General features: G+C 40.4%; 1 protein-coding gene across 1 annotated transcript in view; it reads right to left on the bottom strand.

Moving 5' to 3' along the window:
* faf1 (Fas (TNFRSF6) associated factor 1) overlaps nucleotides 1-20,514 on the bottom strand; it is a 60,916-nt gene that overhangs the window by 24,607 nt on the left and 15,795 nt on the right. Inside the window, exons 8-12 of the mRNA XM_084920524.1 lie at nucleotides 16,226-16,312; nucleotides 6,994-7,089; nucleotides 6,765-6,888; nucleotides 6,602-6,665; nucleotides 6,417-6,498 (exon numbers count right to left, since the gene is read on the bottom strand). Coding sequence (XP_084776650.1) covers nucleotides 6,417-6,498; nucleotides 6,602-6,665; nucleotides 6,765-6,888; nucleotides 6,994-7,089; nucleotides 16,226-16,312 — 453 coding nt within the window. The remainder of the gene's footprint in view (nucleotides 1-6,416; nucleotides 6,499-6,601; nucleotides 6,666-6,764; nucleotides 6,889-6,993; nucleotides 7,090-16,225; nucleotides 16,313-20,514) is intronic.

The raw sequence follows: 20,514 nt of genomic DNA, 5'->3' as shown, positions 1-20,514 counted from the left end.
GTCTCTATGGCTACGAAGGGAAGACCCAAATAGCAGAGTTTCTGTTGGCGAATGAACTAAACCAAGCAAGCTTGCAATATTACAGGCTGTGTCTGATATCACTCCAGAATTAGCTTCATCATTTTGCCCTTTTTAAACATGAATGAAGAGATACAACTTGCTGCTAAAAATCTCACCCCACACCCATAAACACAAAGTCTTAGTCCACATGAAACCACAGTCTCTTGTGTTAAGGGCCTTTGCAGTCAAGGAGAAGATAACTTGTGCCACGATTCATCCATGTTACATTATTTTGCCACCATCAGAATTTTAGAGCAATAATAGAAATAAATGTGACACTGCCAATTTCTTTTGTTTGTTTTTATTTTATTTTATTTTAAGCCTCTTTAGGGAAACCGTGTAGTGGAACTGAAGTCGATCAACAGCTTTTAGTTTAATTAGGGCCCTTTTTCTGTGGATGACATTTTTGCAACATCAAGAAGAGGCTTAATCACAAATACAGCGTGTTGAACAAAGCCAGGAGAGACTAGTTAATGAGATACAGACATGTACAGATGAAAGGAAGGACAGAGAAATCCAGATGGTGATTGTTCTTTAGATGACCGGCTCAGTCTGGAAAAGCAAATACTTCAAATTGAAGAGCTCAAATGACCTACACGGTGGGAAAACTCATTGTGATCGATGAGCAGCCTTATAAGAGGCACGCTACACTAAAACTACCAAACGTCACATTTTAGAGTCTTTCTAAACAATTATGAAAGCAGTGAAATAATATGAAGTCCGCAACTGAAGTTAAGTAGTTAAAGTCCACACTATAAGAATATGGACAAGTTTGAGTTTGCACACCACATTTAACGTTTAACCGTAATGGCCACACATGCTCAGTCATTAGCCACATATAAGCCTTTTTTGTGTATATCTAACTGTTCTGACACATGAGGGATGGAGCCGTCTTATGGTTATCCAAGCTCCTGATCATCGATGATTCTGATGGATTAAGAGAATGTAGAATAAATATATCAATATTTAAAACTTTACACTGATGTAGCCCCTAATCTATCCATTTACACGTGACAGTAATCATTTCAGGTGCAGTCAATAACTAATCAAAGCCACTTGTGATCAACATCTCACAAGCTGACAGAGATACATGTACATCTACACGCCATATGCCATTCTGATTGACCGCTGCTTTTTCCTCTTGACTCTGCGAGGCTATTGCTGGGTTTTAAAGCAGATACTTGGCAGCGATAAATCCCTCAACTCCGCTCTTCAGCAAGGCTATGAATTTTGATGTGTCTTTGTGTGTGGCAGACATGAGAGCAGAGTGGAGAGCGAAAAAGCGTGGGGTTAGAGTGATTAACCAGTGCGTTGATGGGGATTTAGTGAGGATCGTGGTTAGTGATGGGTGGCCTATCTCTCTGTACGCTCTGACTAACCACTGATCCCCAAGAGGGTTCAGCTCAGCTCAGCAGCCCAAAGCATTTTCATTAAGGATGGATTGAGTCTATCTCAACATTCCCCCAACACACACCTTCAGAAACACTTCATCAAATGTAGTGTTTTGCTTAGTGATTAGCCTCTCCCAGGCTATGAGAGAGTGAGACTGATTCCTCTGTTTAAAAACCCCTTCAGTCAAACCTGCCCTACTCTAATATACCCTTAATGAAGTAGGCTTTTTCTACTACGAGGACACAAATACTAGATTGCTTTTCAAATGGAAGCGAAAGAGCAAGGGATGGGATTGTTGGATAGATGGAAGAGGGGACGGTGTAATTGTGCACATATGCTACTGTGTAATGAAACCGTGAAAAGCAGCTTGTTTTGGCCTGTCATCTCGGATGTTTGTGACAAAACAGGACAAACACAGAACAGATCAAATAGCTTCTGCTTTCGTGCAACATCTTTGCACATATCCAGCTTCTCCAAAGCCATTTTAACCACAGCACAGTTGGCAGGCTAAATCAAGCTCACCCAGAATAAAACAAAATAAAGTGGAAATGAATACTATTCTGCCCTCATGCTGTTTAGAGCACAGTGGTACAGTACTGTGTGTGAACACCAGAGAGACATCAGCCATATTGTGCTGGCTTAGGAGAGGAGATCAGCTGGGAAACAGGCAAAATGCCAAGCTTCTCTTTAGATTTTTTTTCTACATCTCTGTTTATTTCACACTCTCTCCTTCCCTTTCTTTTATCCCCCAAAATCACATTTGCTTATTTTTCTCTTTCTTCCCGCACAGCCTTTTTTCGTCCAACTTTCTCTCGTGCTCCACGCTGCTTTTTAAGACCATGTCCTTCATTTTGTGGCCCTGCTATCATCTTTTTCACCCTCCCTTTTTGTGTGCCTGGTGATCTGAACCCCCAGAACATCTTGCTGTGTCCTCACAGTCTAATAAGGCTGTAATCCACACAAGCTGTCCGTTGATACAAGCATCCTTAAAAGGACAAAAGCTGAAAAACAAGGGGGAAAGTGGACAGCTAAAAATAAAGCCTCAGCTGTCGGGGTGAAAATTTGATGATGGTTTTGATAACTAATATCAGTGTCGCTATCAAGCCACATCCACGGTACATACATTAAACATCACCATCATCATCATCATCAATGACTATTTTTTTTAGAAATAAATGTAATTTTACGGTTTATGGAAAGTAAGGCATAGATTATCGTCATGCCTTCTGCACACACTAATCATTTACTCAGTTACTCTTAGCACACTGTGTCTAACATGTTTTGTTCATGCTGATATTCCAATTGTTCAAGTTTCAAGAAATACTCAATAAAAGTCTTGAGCCACTTTTTATTTCTTTATACTTTGGTAGGAAAATGTGAAATCTGTCCGGCAATATGTCAAAATGTGCAAAAATACAGTGTATAACAAAATGCACTCTCCTAATAAATCTTGTTTGGAATGTAATGCTCAGTAATACAGGGAGTGCAGAATTATTAGGCAAATGAGTATTTTGTCCACATCATCCTCTTCATGCATGTTGTCTTACTCCAAGCTGTATAGGCTCGAAAGCCTACTACCAATTAAGCATATTAGGTGATGTGCATCTCTGTAATGAGAAGGGGTGTGGTCTAATGACATCAACACCCTATATCAGGTGTGCATAATTATTAGGCAACGTCCTTTCCTTTGGCAAAATGGGTCAAAAGAAGGACTTGACAGGCTCAGAAAAGTCAAAAATAGTGAGATATCTTGCAGAGGGATGCAGCAGTCTCAAAATTGCAAAGCTTCTGAAGCGTGATCATCGAACAATCAAGCGTTTCATTCAAAATAGTCAACAGGGTCGCAAGAAGCGTGTGGAAAAACCAAGGCGCAAAATAACTGCCCATGAACTGAGAAAAGTCAAGCGTGCAGCTGCCAAGATGCCACTTGCCACCAGTTTGGCCATATTTCAGAGCTGCAACATCACTGGAGTGCCCAAAAGCACAAGGTGTGCAATACTCAGAGACATGGCCAAGGTAAGAAAGGCTGAAAGACGACCACCACTGAACAAGACACACAAGCTGAAACGTCAAGACTGGGCCAAGAAATATCTCAAGACTGGTTTTTCTAAGGTTTTATGGACTGATGACATGAGAGTGAGTCTTGATGGGCCAGATGGATGGGCCCGTGGCTGGATTGGTAAAGGGCAGAGAGCTCCAGTCCGACTCAGACGCCAGCAAGGTGGAGGTGGAATACTGGTTTGGGCTGGTATCATCAAAGATGAGCTTGTGGGGCCTTTTCGGGTTGAGGATGGAGTCAAGCTCAACTCCCAGTCCTACTGCCAGTTTCTGGAAGACACCTTCTTCAAGCAGTGGTACAGGAAGAAGTCTGCATCCTTCAAGAAAAACATGATTTTCATGCAGGACAATGCTCCATCACACGCGTCCAAGTACTCCACAGCGTGGCTGGCAAGAAAGGGTATAAAAGAAGAAAAACTAATGACATGGCCTCCTTGTTCACCTGATCTGAACCCCATTGAGAACCTGTGGTCCATCATCAAATGTGAGATTTACAAGGAGGGAAAACAGTACACCTCTCTGAACAGTGTCTGGGAGGCTGTGGTTGCTGCTGCACGCAATGTTGATGGTGAACAGATCAATACACTGACAGAATCCATGGATGGCAGGCTTTTGAGTGTCCTTGCAAAGAAAGGTGGCTATATTGGTCGCTGATTTGTTTTTGTTTTGTTTTTGAATGTCAGAAATGTATATTTGTGAATGTGGAGATGTTATATTGGTTTCACTGGTAAAAATAAATAATTGAAATGGGTATATATTTGTTTTTTGTTAAGTTGCCTAATAATTATGCACAGTAATAGTCACCTGCACACACAGATATCCCCCTAAAATAGCTAAAACTAAAAACAAACTAAAAACTACTTCCACAAACATTCAGCTTTGATATTAATGAGTTTTTTGGGTTCATTGAGAACATGGTTGTTGTTCAATAATAAAATTATTCCTCAAAAATACAACTTGCCTAATAATTCTGCACTCCCTGTAGTTCTACAGGCTTTGCCGTTTGTTCTGTTCTCTGTCAAGATGATCCCACGCTGCTTTGATAAGCAAAGCTGTGGTCTGGGCTCTGGGGAGGCCAATCCATGTTTGATAGTGTTCCACTATGCATTTTTCTTTTTCATCAAGGTTTGCTGTTACTGCATTGGCAGTGTGTTTGGGATCATTGTCATGCCGTTGCCAATCAGACGCTTTCCAGATGGTACTGCATGGTGGACAAGGAACGATCCCTAACACGACTGACTGAAATGCAGCCGCAAACCACGACAGAGCCCCCAGCGAGTTTTACAGATGGCTATAGAGACTCATTGTTTTATCTCTCTCTGACCTCCTCCAGACAGATTAACGATTATTTAAACCAAATGTAAAATTTGGATTCATCCCTATAAGACCTCTTGCCACTGAATTGAATCCAGTGCCACTGAACTGAATCCAGTTCTTGGCACACCTTGGGGTTTTTTCTCTGTTTCCATTCCTTAAGAATGGCTTTTTAACAGCCACACATCCACCGAGACCATTTCTGATAAGGCTTCAGCATATGGATCAACTGAAGTTCCAGATACATCTCTCGTAGAGATAGTTATTTTCAGGCTTACCGCTTTGTCTACTGACCTCCACTTGTCCAGGCCCAAAAGCCAGTTGGGAAACACCTTGTTAGTGTAAAGATACTGTTTATGCTCATCAAATTGTGGTACTTTCGACATGTTTCATAAATTCAGCTAAACAAATGGGAACACATTACATGCTTTTTGCAACAAGCTGCTAGTAACAAAGTGCTTAAAAGCATAATTTCATATTGGTTATTTGCCCAGTTGTCCGTTATGTGTAGACACAATATTACTAGGTCACTATTACCTCTATTATAGATGACTGAAACACCGGGGGGACCGAGCTTTTGCTGTTGTGGCCCCCAAAATATGGAATAAACTGCCCCTCCATATTAGGTTGGCCCCAACACTTGAAATGTTTAAATCACTTTTAAAAACGCACTTTTTTTCCAAAGGCTTTTTAGGAGTAGTACCAGAGTCAGTTTGTAGCCAGTTTTTTATTTTGTTAATTTTATTCATTGTATATTTTATTGTCTATTTTACTCATGTTTTAATATTTAATATATATATATACTGATTTATTTTTATCATTTTCATTTATGTATTTATTTTACTGTTATTTATATTTATTTCTTTGTCTGTTTAGTGTATGGTTTTTAACTTTTATCTGTTTTATTATTGGAAAGCACTCTGGTCAACTGTGTTGTTTTAAAGTGCTATATAAATAAAGTTGGGTTGGATTGGATTGGTTTTGCTGGCTTTAAGCCTAAAACTAAATGACTTATATTTAAAGTTGTGTCTCATGAGATCTCCATAGATATCATTCTACATAAGCGGACTGAATTATGTGTGCAACAGACCAGCAGCACGGCGTCAGTGATCTCTGATTACCCTAAGCATCCATCTATACAATGTATAAGTTTGTGGTAACCAGATTCATCTAGCTTTCCCCAACTTAACAATGAACTCTAACCCAAATGTAAAAAAATGTAGGCCAGGTGAATAAAGTTCCTGATTATATTAGCGTTTTAAATTTCCCTCAGCCCAGTAACAAAAGAGAAGTTATGAGAAATAAAGTATCTCCCTTGACAGAATTAATAATATCCTTCTCTGTTTGTGTTCCTTTGTCATGTTATCTTAAGCAAAGAAAACTCAAACCTGAAAAAAGCGACTCTTCCATGAAGCAGAAATGACATCAGTGATAAAGGACAGGCCATCATTTGTAACATCAGTACCTCGTATCACTTGCACAGCCCAAATTAAAAGGGATAAGAATATGAAGCTTCAAAGAAAAACACAAGTTTTTCAGAGTATATTAAAAATGTTCCTGTGAGACCCAAAATAGTCCAAAAGGTTACTTACATCTCTGGCTTTGCCATGGAAGGCCTCTTGAGATGCTGCCTCCAAAGACCCAATAAAGAACATTGGATGGGTCTCTCCATATCTACAGGACGCACACACACACACGACTCTTATTTAAAACATTGTTACTATCCAGTTTTGTCAGGTTTCAAAGCCATTTTAAATTGAGCATAACAACAGCTCACCTCGAAGAAAATTCAGAAGTAAAGTGAATTAAGGCATCAGTTTCATTTTCACTATTCTCTGGCACTGCAAAAGGGACAAAAATAATTATATGGTCAGGCTTTACATGCTGTATCTGGAGGTGGCTGCTATAACTGAGTTCTACAAGTGGTTCACATTACGTACTCATAGGTGATTTCCTACAGCTCGAGGAGCCCACTCCAAACATCTCTGAATCATCCACACCAAATTCTGATGCGTCTTCATAATCATCACCCTCACTGTCGCTGATCATATGGACATCCGCACACTGTAAATAAGAAGCATTTCATGAGCATGTCTGATGCTTGAAAGTTGCCTAGGGGATGAAATGCATAACTCAGAAGCATGCGGTGGCATACGTAGGTCAATTTACCTCTTCTGTGGGTTCCTGGGCATTAGCTGGCGAGGACCTTCGACAAACACTCAGGTGATGGCAGGGATAGCTGATTCCAGAGAGAGCTAGTGTCATCTAAAAAAAACAAAGGAAACAGAACAAAAGAATGAAGCCAACAATTAAGAATGACTGCCGACCGTGTGCGTTTACTCAACACAATATAATAATGCCATCAAGTTTAAGTATGTGTTGGTATCTACTGCTTATGACTTGCCTAAAACTGATGCCTGAACCAAAACAAGGCAAACTTCACCACTGATTCTGTAGTTGTGCCTTACATTTGTTTGCCTTTTTCCCCAGGCAGCAGAAGCATAACCTGTATCATGACATACTTTGTATTTTCAAACAAAGGCTTGATCATCTCTCTAATGAGGCGTGACCACAATGAGGTTTCTGTACACCTGCAGGATCCATAAGTGCAGTGGTGGTCTATAGTAGAAGGTAACCTGACTAATGAGCTCCCAAATCCAAAACCAGGACTGAAAATGTCAGCATTCAGCAGGGACTCATTACAGGAGTCTCCTGGCTCAGACCCCAAGGGATATCAGCAATAGAGACAAGGCTGTTGCAGAATGAAACTAAAGTCGTCTTGCTTTTAGATCTTAGATCTTCCAATCTGAATATACTGAGACTTAATAATAAAACAACATTATATTCAGTAGCACCTGAACTGAAAGCCAACATGCAAATACTGTTCTGGTAGAGAGAACAACAGCACTGAGGCAGGGTAGGTAAGCTTGGTGTGATAAGAGCCAGAGGAGCTGCTCATCCCCTGCAGAGGTCCTCTTATCTGCTCCATTGTCGAGTGCTGAGACACACAAAGAGCAGCTGGACATGGCTGAATCAAGAGACGATTACACGCAACACCAATTGAGTCTGAAAAGAGCTACACGGGCTGAATGGAGTTTTCCTCTCTGTGTCTCTCCTAAATTAAAAGTACTTCTGCTCTCTAGAGCAGGAGAGAGCAGTGTAACCAGTAGACCTTATCACAAACACGGACTTATAAGTGTATCTCTGTTTGCCTGGCACTGATAAGAACTGTGCCGTCACGTCGCACTTAATTATCTTTTGACTGTTAGAAAGTAAGTGCGCTGCACACAAAAGAACCAAATATTTATACAAAACTATTTGCACAGTTGTGGAGTAGTTGAGTCAGTGTAGGCGCTGCTGGGGTTGGGCAGTATTGCGATACTCATCCTGAGATTAGTTTGAACATTTTAATTGCTTTTTATGCTGCGGTTTTGTATTTTACGTAGACTCCACAGTGCTTCGCCATATAACAAATCAACAAAAGGGCTTTTTTGTTAGCAATTACACAAAATAACCAAATTATTTTCTACAAAAAAGAACAAGGTAGAAATTATTATTTAAGAAAAATTTGCATAGATACTGATCAAGAAATCATGAGAAGCTGTGTCCATATTCCCCAAATCGACCACAACTATACTCTTTGTCCCTTTGCAATCCCATTTACAACATATACAAAAATAAAACGATAGCATTTATTTACATATTGTTTTTTTTTCCCTCCTAAAAGAGCAAGTGAACTCAGTCTCACTCTTGGGAGCTGAAAAAACATTTATTGCACCATTTCAAATAGTTGACAGAGGATATACTAAAACCGGCTATAATATTGGCGTTTCAAATTCCCACCAGTCGAGCAACGATTGACTGAAGGGATATTTCACCGAGTATCTCCCCTGACAGTATGAGAAAGAATAACATCTTGATGAGTATTCCTCCTCTGTGTTGTCTTAAGCGCAGAAATCTGCTCCAAAAAGCAGTGGCTAGACTCTCAAGCAATATTGAAACAAAACAAACCAAGAATGACATCACCTCTAAAGGGACAAATCCACCGTGGAGCTTTGTTTGCAAGAGCACATCATATAACACTAACTAAAAAGGCTAAATGTTTTGGGGCAAAAATATTTGACTGTCCTTTTCTTTGTGAATTTATGTTTTTTTCCCTTTGGGGCCAAGAACAGATGAATGTTCCCAGACAAAAGGAAAACCAAACAGCCAAGCGCATACAGACGAGAGAAGAGACCGACTGTACTTCTTGCACATTACCAATTAGTAGCAAGTGTACTATTGTCAATAAAAAGCACACAAGTGTCACAGCAAGGACAGCTGATCCAGCCAACCCTAACATAAGGAACACCTACGAAGAACACTTAACTGAATTGCCTCGTCTGTGCTCAAGTAACTCAACTCTAACTTATTTACTTCTTTTATTTTATTAGATCGATCAGTCATTCTAATCAGAAACCAGAACATCACAAAAGAATTTACTGAAAAAGTGGGAAAAAAATTAAGCGATGTAGAAACGCAATTTGCTTTTTCAAAACCAGCAACACACTTAATGAAAAGCTACGACCACTGAAGACGTTATGGGTGCCAGGTCTGTGAGCTGAATTAACACTGACGTTATTGAGCTAAAGATGCACAGGTTCTGAACTTTAAGGACGTGAAGGAATGGCCCCGTCTCTTCGCTGCCTATGAGTGGCAATCAAACGTGAGAATTTTAACACAGACTGGCAAGCAGAGCCCCATAAACCCTTTACCCCCGCCACTCACAATGAGAGGGTTTTGTCTGAGCACCTAATAAGTGTATAAATAAAGTTGATCACTTCCCCTGTCAAAGACAGCCTGGAGGGTTTGGGCTGACATGGATGCAACCAGGGGAGGTGAAAAGGGGGGAAAAGGAGAAAAAAAAAAAGAGAGAGATGAGTGCCTCTCAGTCCTCTTCCTCACATTGACCCGATGGCTTCTCCCGATGTTGAGGTACACAAGTGCAGCTTGACGGCTCAGTGGTGAAACGTGGAAACAAGGTTGAAGCGCCGCAGGGCACAGGGTCTGAGGGGATGAGGTTAACCCCCAAAATGACCCTCTCCCACATCTCCACACAAAAGGAACTGGCTCCTCTTTTTTGGATTCTTTTAATTAACACTTTCATTGAGGCTCTAAGCATTCAGGGGCCGATACAGGGGAAGAATTTTCTCTTTCCCTCACACCCCCCCTCCCTCATTTTGCTTTCCCAGTCAACCTTTTTTTTTGTCCCTCTACTCTATCCTCCTTTTTCCTCCCTTTCTCTCCCTTCATTCTTTCTGTGTTTCATTTTTTTTCTTTTCCAGTGTAGGCAGTGTTTGGATTAGGTGTCTGGCTGTGAGTATGAGATAATTACCACTGACAGCTGCACTGAAGGCAACCAAAACCTCATCATACCACCTTACTCTACTATGTCATTTTTAGAGCAAGAGAAGAACAGAGAGAGAAAGAAGAGAGGAAGTTTAAAAGGAAAGGAGATAGAAGACTCCACCTTTAAGATTTATTAAGATATTTAATAAATGACATTGTTTCTAGGCTGAGATGCAATAGGAAGATATACAGTGTGACCAAGCTCAGGACAAAAGGATCCTATTCTTCAAATAAAAGGTTCAGTGAGATGGGAGCATAACACCAAGAAACAAAAAGAAAACAGATACAGACAGACTAAGTCAGCACTGAATTTCACCTGAAGGAGGCCAATTTCATGACGAAGGGGGGGTGGCTCTGCCTGACTTTACTGCTGAGCCCTGATGCTATGGAAACCACAAGCTGTCCCCCCGCCTGTCAATAACTGGTTTCATAGGCCCCAATCAGGTAGAGGAAGATTCCAGTAATGCCAGCTGGGAAATGGAGGGAGGTGCTGCCCTGCAAGCCACGGCACCTCAGAGGCTCTGTGGCATTAATACATTAGCAAACACCATGAAACACTGCATAAATGTCAGCAATTACTGGCTAGAAGAAAGGGCGGGCGGTGGTGGAGGGGTGCAGAGATGGGGGGGGGACGTAATAAGGATTTCCCACTGGCTGTCAATCACTCCAACAGGTACGGGAGGAAGGACGGCCAATCAGAGCTGCTCCAATGAGATGAAGCCTGTCCAGAGACTCTCTGTGCTGAAATGCTAAGGGCAAAGTCTCAGAGAAGGCGAGGACAGAGGTTCAACCGTTATATTTGCAATAGCAAAGCAAGTTAATTTCCATCATCAGTATTATATTCAGAACAGCTTTGTCAATGCCACACAAGTGAGAAAAAATTGAAAGGCAGTACGACCACAATATTCCCAAATGATGCCAGAGTAAGCGTTTTGCTCTACTTGGAGAAATTTTTTTTTTTTTTTATCAAATTTAAACTATAGCAAAGTCCAACATACTTTTTCTCTGACTGAGAACTTCTTCCAGTTCTGTCAAGACGTCTGCGATGCAGTAAACCCAAAGAAAATTCAAGCAAATGCTAAAATAAACAGTCACAAAAACCATTTGTTTTGCCCACATGGATCTCTACTACTAGTAAATATTACAAACTGGATTCTAATGAATCTATAAGAACATTGTAATCATGGCACCCAAAACAATGTTCAAGAAACAAACATTTAAATTGCTCATCATGAACAGCTGCACATTTGTCAACCAAATGTGCTCTGGGTAAATGTCGCACTGGGGACATTAAATTATTTATGGAATATTAAGAAGCGATACAGAAGACTGGGAAAATGTTTTATATGCTTTGAATAGCAATGTGTTCACATTGGCAGTCGTGTTTGATGGTGAATTTCAATTACTTAGGAATAAAATGTACAGCAGTTAAAGCAATGTGACTTTTACTACCTTATCTATCTATCTATCTATCTATCTATCTATCTATCTATATAGATCTATACATATCTAGACAGACAGACAGATAGAGATATTTATTTATTTATTTATATATATATATATATATATATATATATATATATATATATATATATATATATATATATATATATATATATATATATATATATAGATAGATAGATAGATAGATATTTATTTATAGATATGTTACTGCTACTATGTCCCATTTACTACTACATTTAATACTGAATTTAGGGCTGTTCGATATAACGATATATATCGGATGACCATATAAAAACGTCTATCGTTTCATTTTACGCTATCGTTTGTTTCGTGGTGTCACAAAATAAACTGCTATAAACGGCAATATTTTTTCATCGTTTTGATGGTCACTGTAGTGGCTATATTAATTTCTTAAAGTTCTCTCTTTCTCTTATATTTTATATAACCACACTACAGACGGACAAGCGCCTGTTTTTATGCATTGTGGTTAGCAACAACGACGGTAACAGCATCGCGTGTCCGCTTGTTTATGTTCCACATAAACCTTTCACAATAAAGCTCAAGATCCTGTTGAGACTTTTCAAAATAAACTGAATCACGTGAAAGAGCAGATTATTTACGGATGAGAAGTAAAAAAGAGCCGCCAGGTGCTAAAAAATAAACCTTAGACTCAAACGTTAGAACAGGCTTTTCCCCGCAGCACGCCGTGTAATAAATACTCACAAAGAAAACAGCGGCCTTTACAACTTATGTCTAAAAATGTATAGTTTCATGCATCGGTTAAAACATTCGACTCCAGCTACATGACGCGCAGCTGCCCGAGATTCACAGAATTTACAGAAAATGTTACATTTTTGTGATTTATATCGTTATCGGACGATAGAATTTTTATATCGGGATATGAAATTTTGGTCATATCGCACAGCCCTAACTAAAAACAATAACAATAGACTGAATAAACTAATCTGCGATTCATTGCCATGAAACCATTATGCATCCTGATCCAATTTCCGATGACCATCAGACCTTGAATTTCAATGAAACGTGCTGAGTGAACAATATCAGGGGCTGACACATCACGTAACCACTAGTTTTCTGGAAAGGTGAGAATTTCTTTCTAACAAGCCATCTCCTATACTCCAACAATACATGACATAATTACACTAACATTACACCAACTCAAATAACTTTCTCACAGCACAAGAATAACTGAGAGAAGAAACTGATATTCTGAGCAGTTGATCAGCTAGATGAACTATGATATATATATAAACAAAAATGTGCTCTAGATGACTATGAAAGCAACTATACAGCTAAAGCAAAGGCAATTTCCCCAACACTGTCATAGTCAGCATGTGAATTCCTGCTAATCCAATTACAAATTTTCTGTATCAGTACGAAATATGTTATACCTTTTCTTAAACAATGTATAATTATTTTAGTACTTCAATCAACAGTTTATTTAAATAAAACAAAATTTGCAATATTGGGAAAAAAACCAAACAAACAAAAGACAAAAAAACAAGTAAAAAGTACTAATAATTTGACCAAGAATTCAAGTGAAAAATATAAATTTTCAAAGCCAAAGGAAATGTTTTTTCTAAAGACACAGTTCGGTTGGATCAGTAGTGGGGTTCGATAGCCCAAGACACAGTGTGTACAACAAGAAAGGCACATTTGCAAAAACACAAATGCAAATATGCACACACAAATATAACTGCACAGGTGAACGCATTGGTATCACACAAGACAGAAGAGTTGAGTAGCAATCGATTCCACCGCAAGCAGGATAGTGCGTGGAGCTAAATGCAATCTTGGGCCTCTGACTGCCATCTTTATTGGCCCAAGCCCCGGGAGATGAGACTGGGCTAATGAGCTAGACACTAACACTGGCTCCCTACCCGACTGCTAGGCCAGCCAAGCCCTTGGCTTTCTCTGTTAATACCTTCAGACGTTTCAATAAGAGGGCTATAGCTAGTGCAGAGGCCATTATTGCACTTCTGTCTCTTCTCTATACTTTTTAATATCACTTCATCCAAGGAAACACAGACACTGCGGATGTGTGCTAGTCAAAGGCTGACCGGGCCTATGATAATCTATTCGCAATCGCTGGCCGTTATATATACAGCTGAGTGTGACAAGCTGAGGCCCGCTGAAAACCAGAATACGGAGAACAAAAGTGCAAATATAGAAAACACAATTATCAAGTGTTTTTCTTACATATCTTACATTTAAACTGAAATTAGTAGGTAGAGCTTACTGGTTTGGAATTGGAAAATGAGTGTGCATGGCTAGATGGTAGTAGTTAGGTCAATAGTGCATGAAATGCACTGATTACACTTTAAAATGTTCAGAGCCCGTCTGAGTATTTTCAAATGATTAATTGCTATAGAACATACCATGAGAGGAGTCCTTACTGTGATGATTCCTGCATGTCATTTCCCTCTGCTCTTTCCCTATATTTCCCAACTTTTTACCAATTTACCCAAGAAAATAATAATCTAATTTTAATAGATGAAAAACAGTGATTCCTTTTTTGTGGTGGGCTGAATATACAGTACATAGACAAATGTACATTTCCAGTAAGCTGTGAATTATTTGAAAGTTTGCTGGTATAAATTTGAAAACAAAAACGCATAATTTCCCTCAAAACACTGATATGTTGCTTCTGTATTATTTTCAATGAGTTTTACAGTTTTAATTATTTATAAATTACTGCACTGTGTTTTTATTTACATTTTACAAAATGCCCTCCTTCCTTTTTTTTAAAAAAAACCTTTGATTTTGGAAAATGTCAGCACTCTTCCTATTAGTGCATAACGTGGCTCCGACTCTGAAAAGTAAATAATTTGGTGGAATAATACCAAACATTTCCACTCAAGACTGAGGTCAGTCATTGCACCACATGTCCAAAATGTGCTTTCAGATTTGCAGTAAGATTTGTATTTCCTTTGCAATCCCGGGCTGTTTACTGATCGCATAATTTCAAGTCTCCAAAGATAATGCTAACAATGGAAAATCTGCATCGTAGCCCTATGGTTTGTTTGGTGGTTACTGGATTTACAATTGGCTGCTCTGAGCCGTCATGGAACAAAATACAGCAAACAGTCTTGGGTAGTGTAAAACTGTAACCTTTTATCCTTTTTATGTAGGTTAATGGGTGTGTTGTATTTGCTTTCACTGTCAGTACTAAAAGCTTTACTTTGAGTCAAAAAAACAAACAAACAGTTCAGTCATTGTTTATCCACTTTGAGTAATATGACTAATAGGTAACAAATGTAACAGACTCTTCCCACATAACACTGTACAAAGTAACAAGTTTATCCATATGAATCACAAGTATGTATCGCTTTTACAGTTAATTCTTGCACAAGACACATATGATAATGCATGGAGAAAAAAAAAACAATACACCAAACCAAACAATTACAAAGACCAAAATTAAAATTGTTAGCTGGAAGAATGTGTGCACAACAGATTCTCAATGTAGGCATGAAAACATCCCAAACAATTAGCATGGGAACACATATGCTGCCAAAGAAGGGGTGAGGCAAAAGGGGTCAGAGGTTCTTCGAGGTTCTGTATGAGGGCCGCCTCTGATCAGCTTGACTGTGTGTAGGGTGAATGGTTGGGAAGGGCAACCCTGAGACAAGAGAGGTCAGCGGGACCGAATGATGTGAGCTTTAATGTCCACAGACAGAGGACACAGAATGGGAACCATCTTTGACGTCTTAATTACCGTTAACATCTTACTCTCATACTTCTGACAGCTGTTTTGGCGCAGATTAGAGATTGGAACAATTTTCTGTGCCTCGGGTACTCTAGCAAAACCAACGGACAGAAACCGGAAGGGTGTTTATTCTTTTTTTTCTCAAAAGCACATAGATTTTGAACTATGTGACAGATTTGTAAAAGCGCAGTACGAGTGGATTTCTTGTGGAAAAAAATAATTTTTTAACATTTTTTTGCTTGCCTAGATTGACCTTAGACCAATCCTCAGAAAAATTCTAAGGAATTTTGTTTATTTGACCATCACATCCAGTTGGAATCAACAGAAACGCCGCTAAATCATGAATCACATCTAAGCAATGTCTTGCTGTATCAAAATCAAACTTATTTCATGGAACAATGACACCATTTTGAGAAACCACAGACAATTTTAGGACTTCCTCCCAAGATTTAAAATATGTTTTAAGACCAATTTGTGAGACCATGTCTCAAGTAATAGACTCATCTGCTGAAACCCAACTTAGGTTCCAGTCAGTCAAAAATGAGAACTCTCTGGATTATTTAACTAAAAAAACAAAACAAAACAAATAAACAGGGAAAGAAAACGTCCACTGGGGAGCACTGCAATAAGCAAAAATGTATTTTTCACTATCACTGCTTAGATGCTCGTATCGTCATTGCATACCTTTACTGATTCAAACACCCACAGAAAATGTTCCCTGATGAATAGTTTGACTGACTTTTTGCATTCGTGTGTGTGTGTGTGTGTGTGTGTGTGTGTGTGTGTGTGTGTGTGTGTGTGTGTGTGTGTGTGTCTTACAGAATCATCAGACGCTGATGCAGGCCATCCCTCCCACTGCTGATGCCGGACTGGGATGTTGGTCAAGTCTGAAATGTTTCTCTTCACCTGCAAACAGAGGAAATGATAGTATTTTACTGCATATTACTGTATACTTGCAATACACAAAACTCATGTAACATCCGTAATGACAACAGCATGCACTGCCTCTCTGACTCTACACAAAGAGCTTTGATATTTCTCTTTATATTCTAGCCAGCGGGTGGGTCAGTTTTAGCGTCAACATGATTGCCTCATTACATGCATACAACGCTGTAAATTTTAGGAGCCATCCTCCGCTCGGAAGAACAGGAGAGGCAGAGAATAAAGGGCTTCACAAGTCAAAGGAGAGAGAAGGACAGAAAAGAGACAGCCAGTGTTATCAGCATTCTTCAGATGCCACTGCTAATTCCCAGCGACAACAGCCCCACGCTCTGAAATGAACAGTATTTCTCTTCTCCCATTCATGTGCGGACGCTGTATCTGCATCACTTAATAACACTCCTTGCTTTTAAACAGTTAGCAGCCAGCAAGCGCCTGTCCCGTCAAGCGTTGCGTTACACCGGCTGCTGGGTTGTTGGTTTAAAGCCCTAACGCCAGCCTGATGTGCGCCAGTCAACCCTGATCAAAGCCCTGTCGGTGTCTGAACGCTGGCGGCCGTGGATTCTAGTGCGTTTGTTCTGCAGGATTCTGCCGTTCAGGCCCGCAGGGCTGAACACTGATGCTGAGAAAACTATCTATTGTGGAGCTAAGATCCCTCCACACACACAGGGAAAATCCTGTCTTTGTAACAAGCACTGAGAAGAGATGGATCCTTGAGCATATTCAGGGCTGCTGGTCATGGAGGTGGAAACTTAAAGAACGCTACAAACACAAAGTCAAAGCCAATCTCGGGGAAAGCAGGAAAGCCTGTGCAGCACACTGAACTGTAAAGATTATGAAGATAGACAATGCTCGGCTGCTTGTCCCGTAATACTACTTATTACCGCACTTTGCATTTATATGTAGTTTAAAAACTGTCTGGGAGCACAATCAGAATGACTCTTGTTATCTTTTATAAAAGAAATGCTCAAAAAAATTTAATAAAACAAAGTAAGGAACACTTTTGTCCCAAATATTAAAGTTGAAAATCTTTACTGGCATAAATGAGATAAAAAAACAAAACAAAACAAAAAAACCTGTGGAAACACAAATCATCAACCCTCTTAAAACAAAAGCAAAAATCAAAGCTAAAATTGTTTTTGAGCAGAATATTTTTTTCCTATACATTATCAGTCACAAACATAATTTTATTTCACTGTGGATGGGCAAAGCACGGCAAAGCAATTCAGAGTACAAACATGGAGGGAGAAGAATAAAAGAACAATAATAAATGAGTGGCACAGTCCATCCTTTGCCTTTCCGTCGTAAATCCCACACCACACGGCTCGGTGCCTATCCTTATGAAGAGGCTATGATCAGGACAGCAGGCTGGGGTCAAAGCGGGTGGCCAGTGTTATTACAGAGTGTAATATCTATGTTTGACCAGCCAGACTACAGGGATTTGACTGACCGGCTGGCCGGCCGATGAATAGAGGGGAAAAGGGAGGAAAGGAGAGGCATAAACACTAGTAATGAAGAGACTGCAGTCAGAGGTTAAAGCAGCATCAGAGAAACAACAAACTTACGCCCACCACAGAGAGAGTGAAGGTGAGAGGTGGAGGAGGAGAGTGGAGACAGACAGTGAAAGACACCTGGCAAAGGACAGTCTGATCTCACCACAAAAAAAACAACAACAACAAAAAAAAAAAAAACACCCACATCTACACAGCAAGCGTGTCCACCTGAAACTACACTGTCAAAATCTGAAGGGAGTCACTCAATCTTTTCCTGACATATGAAATATTGTGAGAAATGACTGAAAGAAAACTAATTATTAATAAAATTAAGGACAGATAAGAACCCAAGACTAGCTTGACAGAATGCCTGGCCTTAACCCAGCTAGCTGAATTTCTTGTTGCAGCCCTCGGTTACAGAGCATTGTAACTGAGGGCTGCAATCCAACCACACATGGAGCAATACTGTCTAATGCTGCCCCCTGTCTACCGCAACAGCCATCTGACTGATAAGTGAGACTGAAACAAACTAAAACAATTACGTTTAATAGTTGCCTCTCAGTAACACTTCCATAGCAAATTCCTACTTACAAATAATTCAGACTTGTTTGTCTCTAAACAAGGAGCCTGCATTTGGAACGTCATTGCATGGGGTATTAAGTAAAACATGGCATTGGTGGTCGAACGATTCGGCGGCTTGTGAAAGGTATTGATCAACCTGACTGCTACACAGAGAAGATAAAATGTAAAGAAAATGCCTTTAAGGGAGCATAAAGGGATTTATATCAAAGTCTAACACAGTGCTGCAAATTGTGTGCGGCTGTTCATGTTGAGATGAGGCAAGGGTGTATGAGCCAGTTATACACAACATTAGCTAAACTGGCAGTGGTGCTGAGCTGCTGGGCAATATGCCTCACGGCAAAATTAATGATCCAATCATTGTAAATGCCAATTGCCTGTAATCCTTGCCTGGAAGCAAATCAAAGAAAAGGAAAGGTTTCCGTTAAACAGTCACAAGCTCCCTCTCTCTTTCTTCATCTCCCCTAAGCACCAGATGCCTTTCTTTCATTCCTTTTTCGATCCAACCCTCCTTTTCTCAGCTCTCTAGCCCCTGTCTGCATTCGGTTCCTATATGTCGCCCAGCTGCGGAGCAAGGATGGGGCCCATCCACAAGCCCTGGGGTGGGCGGGGTGGGGGCGTGGGGGGGCAGCAGACAAGGGAAATCCCCAGGACAACTGGTCTGGTCACGGACAACTCAGGACCCGGCAGCCATGCCTATTCTACCCTCTACTTCCCTGGCAAACATTTGCTCTCCAGCTTAGCTCAGAAGCTAGCCAGCAACTTACCCCCACAGTATAGTCTGGTAATGCCAATCAGAGTCTACACCGCCTTGAGCTCTAGAGATGGAGAAGAAAGAAAGTGGAAAGGGGACACTGGGAGAGAGATGGAGAATGAAGGAATAGAAAGGGAGGGGTAAGGGCAGTTCCCTGAGAGCCACAAGGCAAAGCCACAGTCTTTGGCAAAGACAAACAAGAAGACAAGACTCCATCCTTATTGATATGCACAAGCAGGGACCATCGGTTAGTCTTCAGTAAAGACAAAAGGGAGAATGGGGAAAGAAAGGTGCTCTGTAGTGGTGTCCATATGTGAGATTGGACACAGTATACCAGAAAAGAGTGTCAGTCAGGCTGAATATGTGTTGTTACCACTTTGTTGCGTCCCAAGATATTTCTGTTGACAGAATAGCATTTCCCTTCTTGCTGGTGTCTTTAATTATTCTTCTTATTGTAAATTTTTTTCAGTCTATTTCCTCATCTCTCCCACAGGCAAGCCATACTAAAGCAACTCCACTCCACATTCACTCTGACTCCGAAAACGTTTCTGAGCCAGCCCTTACATGATGTATACACATGATATATTCAGGTTAAAGTTCTGGGTCTCATTTTCCCCGCAGGGGGCCTTGAGATGCCTAAAGACAAGCATTTGTAAGGAAAGGACCGCAACGTGGAGGCCTGTTTAAGCCCACATGGTCCCTTCTCTATCTCCCGTGGCCTCTTACAGCACCCCCACCAAGCCAACAGTCCTTTAGCTCCTTTCTGTGTCCACAGTTCCCCCCTCCCACACCACAGGGACCCCTCCCCAGTGTTTGTAATCCCAGCAGAAACACTTAAGGTTCACAGTGGGTGCTCATCAAAACCATCTGCCTGAGAAGAGAGTGAGAAAAAAAAGGGGAGATGATGAAGGAGGAGAAAAAAATGAGAGCGCAAATGGAGAAGAGAGAGAAGTCCAGGGAGGCGAGCTGCCTCCAGTTCAGATGCTGGTTATACTAATCTGTTCAATTAGCACCATTACAGGCCCTGCGTGCAGCCTGATTATTATTAGTGTAATCTTGAACTGCAACGAGGACCTAGGCCAGAACAGCAGTGGTTGCAGAGAACAAGGAACAATAAACACCTTTCACTTTTGCTTTTGAGAAAACAGTTGGTCTGGATGTAAAACACAGAAGCATTCAGCACATCTAAACTGACAAACAACTAGTCAGATTTCAACACAAGTAGGACCTAAAAACCGATACAGCAAGACACACTCACTCGTCTTCGCATTCAAGCAAGCATACACTTACATTCCCATGTTCCTTAACATCTAATCAATTTGCAGCTGTGATAGCAATAACCA

This window comes from Perissodus microlepis, chromosome 23, assembly GCF_051167445.1.
Source record: "Perissodus microlepis isolate ML-2025 ecotype Zambia chromosome 23, ASM5116744v1, whole genome shotgun sequence".
Taxonomy (NCBI): domain Eukaryota; kingdom Metazoa; phylum Chordata; class Actinopteri; order Cichliformes; family Cichlidae; genus Perissodus; species Perissodus microlepis.
This window is presented reverse-complemented; position numbering and strand designations above follow the sequence as displayed.